Genomic DNA, 4,387 nt, shown 5'->3' on the forward strand with positions numbered 1-4,387 from the left:
TTGGGGTTGGGCTCCATGGCTCTGCTTTGCTTCTTGCCAGCGAAGGGCGCAGCAAGTCCCCAGGGTCCCCACCCCACCTCTGCAGGTACCAACTTTCTTGGTGCAGCTCTCAGCTGAGGTTTATTGCTCCCAGCTTCCTGCTCCTGTTTGCTTTCCTGCTTCTGGGAAAGGGCACAGTTGCCCCCTCCCTGCCCTGCCCTGTGCCCCTTGGCACGGCAGGAAGGAGGAGAAGGGGCCCCTGGCCTGGCACAGCCCCTCCTTGGTGTGGGGCAGTTGCCAGGGGATGGCTGCAGGGAGGCTGGGGGTGCAGAGCCCCTCGGTCCCACAGGCCCTTGAGTCAGGAGTCCTGCTGTCCCCATGCAGGTGGGACCCTCACATGGGGGGAACATCCCCTCCCTGGGCACTGGAGCGCTGTGGACCGGGGACACCTCTCCAGTGGGGTGCAGCCCTGTGCCCCCACACCTGTGCCTTGTTCCAGCCCTCGGGAGGGACATGGAACCCTAGCAGCTCCCTCCCCCCAGTGACTAGTGTCTCATGCTCTGGGGATGAGGCCTGCTGCTGGAAAACCGCCCCCGGGCTGGGTGGTGTGGGGCAGAGCTGGTCCACGGGGCTGAGCAGCAGGATGAGTGGAGGGATCCCTGACCTTGGCATCACCCACTGCTGCTGCCCCAGGCATGGAGCTGAGCTGTGGGTCTGGGGAAGGGATGGCCCAGGAAATGGCACAGAGAAAAGAGTGGAACAAGGAGCTGTCAGTGCCTCAGTTTCCCCACCTTGGTGCTTGGGGGAAGCCCCAGGGCCCCTTGACTGGCCCAGAATGGGATTAGGTTCCAGGGCTTTGGGCTGGGTGCAGGTCCTGCTGTGCCCCCAGCTCTGCTCCCACCCCCAGCTTATGCTCAGAACCTGTGGGACCCCACTGTCCCCACCGTGTACCTGAGACCCTGCACCTGCTGGAACCCGTTCCTCTGCCAGGTGAGCCCAGTCCTAGGGAAGGAGTAGGGTAAGATCCAAGGCCTGGCCAGCTGCAGGGCCCTGGGGCTCCCTGGTGCACCCCCACTGCCCCCTTCCCCTCTGTCCCCCATTGTCACCAGCAGCCAGAGCTGCGGGGGACTGCTCAGAGTCTCCTGCTGCTCCCTGGACCCCTGGGACATCAGCACCTGGAGCTGCCTCCCCACACCCGTCAAAGAGAAAAAGCCCCTGGTCCTGCTGTGTCCTGGTCTGTTCTGGGGAGCAGGGGGTGTGTGATGGGGGACTGGCTGCTGCTCATGCTGTGCCATCTGGCCCAGCAAATAATAAGTATTAAAACAATACAGATTTTATTAATCTTTATTAATAAAATATTCTGTTCTCTGTACCCCTGCCTTGCCTGTGGCTTGGCCCCCTCTGCCTGCTCCCCTTGGCAGGGAGGGCTGGGTGGGTGCTGGTGCAGACTCCAGCCCCCCTTCCCTGCTCTGTGCCCTGCTGGGAGCTCTCTGTGTCCCTTCTGCTGCTGCTCAGGGTGGGCAGAGCGAGGTGGAGCCTCACGGCCCACGTGGGCTTCCCAGGCATCGCGGGGGGCTGGAAGGCACTCGGTGACAGAGGCCCCTGAGAGGCCAAGGAAGGCTCGGAGCAGCCCCTGAGCCCCCGGCTGGGGCTCTGGAGGTGGCCGGGTCCTCACTGGCCTCACGTTGTCTTGTACCTGAGGGGAGGCAGGGTGAGGGGGGGGTCTCTGCTGGGGACAGAGGTCCCCCCACGCCCCACCACTCACTGCTGTGACAGGTTGAGGTCTGGCTGAGCCCCCACGAATGCCAGCTGCTGCTCCAGCTCCACGATGCGCAGACCGATGTACCCCGAGGACAGCAGCAAGGCCACCATGCTGGGGACAGGCCAGCAGCAGCCAGGGGGCACAGGGTCGGGACATGGGGCAGGAGCAGTGCCATGGCCAAGCTCCCGAGTGCTCGCCCTGGGGATGGGTGTCCCGGGGAAATGCGGGAACCCCGGCCCGCCAGTGCCACCCTGGAGAGGCTGTGTCGGGGCTCAGTAGGGATGGGGAGCAGGGGTGTGAGCAGGTCCTGGGGACTCACAGCAGCAGATAGATGATGATGATGATGTTGAGAGGGCTCAGCTGGGGGAGTATCCGGGACCAAAGTGCAGTGGCCCAGGTGCAGAGCACCGTGTGGGGTCCCCCTGCCAGCACAAGGCAGTGTTAGTGGCACTGAGAGTCCATGCTCCGCTCTGCCAGGGTGTAAACCCCCAGCATCATCTCCCCATCCCGAGCCCCTTGACCCACCCCAGAGGCCACGTGTCCCTGCCGAGGGCACCCATTCGCTGCTGCTGGGAACCAGCAGGGCCACCTCATCATCCTCCTCCTCCGCTTGCCTTGATCTCGGGCTTGGCTCGTCTGTAGGTGACCAGGAGACACTTAATGAGTGCCCCAGGGAGGGGTCTAGGCGTCCTGGGGGCACATGGGGCCACAAAGAGCCGATCCTGCCCTCCCTGGTGCTGTGGGAGATGCTGGTGGGGGGGGCAAGGGCCACGCGGTCCCTCCCAGCCTGTGTGTGTCTGGGGAGGGGGAGCAGAACCCAGAGCTGCCAGCACAGGCAGGGGCACGACTGTGAGTGGGGACACGAGCAGGGGGCTGTGAGCATGTGAGGGGTGCACCAGGGTGGCCACTCACCCAGGGACTCTTGGAGGCTGTTGGGCTCCGGGGTGCTCTGCTCCAGGCCCGACTGCTTCAAGATCTGGAAAAGGACAAGCCCTGGTCATGGTGTGTGTCCCCAAGGCAGCTGCTGAGCTGCCATGGGGACATGGGCAGGACCTGATGGGACCTGTGTCACCCACAAGAAGGGAGGGTCCTGGGGTCTGCTCTTTTCATGTTTTCCCCCCACGTCTTCCCAGGGCCCACTGCACCCAGCCCACCCCATCCAGGGGTCTGGGACCACCCCTCCTTCTGCTGCACCCTCCTGCCCTCTATTCCATGGCCTTTACCGGAGACTTCCTAAGGGTTTCCTCACTGTCCACTGAGTCTCGAGGGCTCTGGCCGCTGTCCTGGATGAGGAGAGATGAAGAGTGGTGCCCTGCCATGGATGGATGGAGCCCCCCTCCCCATCCAGCCCCCGCATACCTGCAGGTGTTTGCAGACTGACCTCAGGAGCTGGTACGTGGCCTCTCGCTGGCGCAGTGACACGAAGAGGAACTGCCAGAGAGCAGGAAGGGGATTTGTGCCAGAGCTGCCCCCTCGGTCATGGCCCAGAGCCCATGGGGACCAGGACACTCCAAATAGCCCCGGGTGCAGCTGCCCCCCAGCACTGTCCCCACTCTCACCTTCTCCCCCTTGGCTGTGCGGATGCTGATTGCGTTGGGCACCAGCCGTGCCATGTTGGTCTTTTTGAGGGCTGTGATGGAGTCAACAGGGACCACGGCCTGTGCCAGAGGGGACAGGCTGTGTCACCATGTTCCCGGCTGCCACCTGTGCCCCTGCCTGTGCTGCCGGCCCCACACCCGCTCCAGCCCACCTTGATGTCCTTGAGCAAGAGGTTGGAGTGGAAGCAGATGTGGTGGGAGGACACGTAGAGGCGGCCGTGGTAGGGCATCTCTCTTTGCCAGGCACAGGAGAAGCAGCCCAGCAGCACGTTCTGCTCAGCGAGCTCCCCGAAGGCCCGGCGGTAGCTGCTGTCCTGCTTGCTCAGCTGCGGGAGGTCGGGGGATGGTGCTCGGGGCCTGCCCTGGCACTGCGGCCATCCTGCAGCCCCCTGCTCCATCACCACGACTGCCACGGAACTGGGACGAGCCCTCCCATGGCCCCCGCCCCAAGAGAGCGTCCAGCCGAGACCATGGGGCTGGGGCTGGCGCTGGGGTCCTGCTCCTCAGCTCCAGTACCCCAAGACTCACCGAAGGGGATGGTGGTCCCTGCCTGCCCGTGGCCTCCTGCTCTGTCTCCTTGCAGGAGGACTCATAGGTCCTGGATCTGGAAGGAGGCATCGGAGGGGGTGACTCGAGGGGCACAGGTGGGATGCAGGGCTGGGGTGCGGGATGTGTCTCCGTGAGGTGCCAGCACCCACCTGGTGAGCTTGGGCTGCCCCAGCTGGGCACTTCCCCTCTCTTCCAGGCTCCGCCACTGCTTCTCCCCCAGGACCCGCTGCCTGCCGCGTCTCAGCTTCCCCGGCAAGAGGGATGAGTCCGACAGCTCGGGGAGAGGGGGCAGGTTGTGGGGACGGTCCATTCCTGCGGCACAGCAGCTCCCAGGGTCACCAACCTGTTCCTCCACTGGGGAGGACATGGGGACAGGGCTCAGGCCACGCCGGGACCGGGACATCAGAGCCCACCGGGTCGCATGAGCCCTTTGCCTGTCCCACGGTATCATGTGCCGGCTGCGATCCCTGTGGGGAGCGGGGGCCGGGGTGACGGGGAA

General features: G+C 64.7%; 1 protein-coding gene across 1 annotated transcript; it reads right to left on the reverse strand.

The window, feature by feature from the left end:
* Window positions 1-1,307: 1,307 nt before the first annotated feature.
* LOC108447945 (GRAM domain-containing protein 2-like) lies at window positions 1,308-4,381 on the reverse strand. Its single transcript, XM_017739340.1, has 11 exons — window positions 4,038-4,381; window positions 3,868-3,943; window positions 3,492-3,665; window positions 3,301-3,399; window positions 3,101-3,172; window positions 2,965-3,024; window positions 2,654-2,717; window positions 2,267-2,377; window positions 2,061-2,163; window positions 1,745-1,852; window positions 1,308-1,675 (listed from the first exon to the last, which is right to left on the reverse strand). Exons 1-11 carry the CDS (start codon window positions 4,337-4,339, stop codon window positions 1,660-1,662), a joined length of 1,185 nt encoding a protein of 394 aa, XP_017594829.1. The 5' UTR covers window positions 4,340-4,381; the 3' UTR covers window positions 1,308-1,659.
* Between the last annotated feature and the right edge of the window lie 6 nt (window positions 4,382-4,387).

The sequence above is a fragment of the Corvus brachyrhynchos genome, unplaced genomic scaffold (genome assembly GCF_000691975.1).
Source record: "Corvus brachyrhynchos isolate BGI_N302 unplaced genomic scaffold, ASM69197v1 scaffold130, whole genome shotgun sequence".
Classification (NCBI taxonomy): domain Eukaryota; kingdom Metazoa; phylum Chordata; class Aves; order Passeriformes; family Corvidae; genus Corvus; species Corvus brachyrhynchos.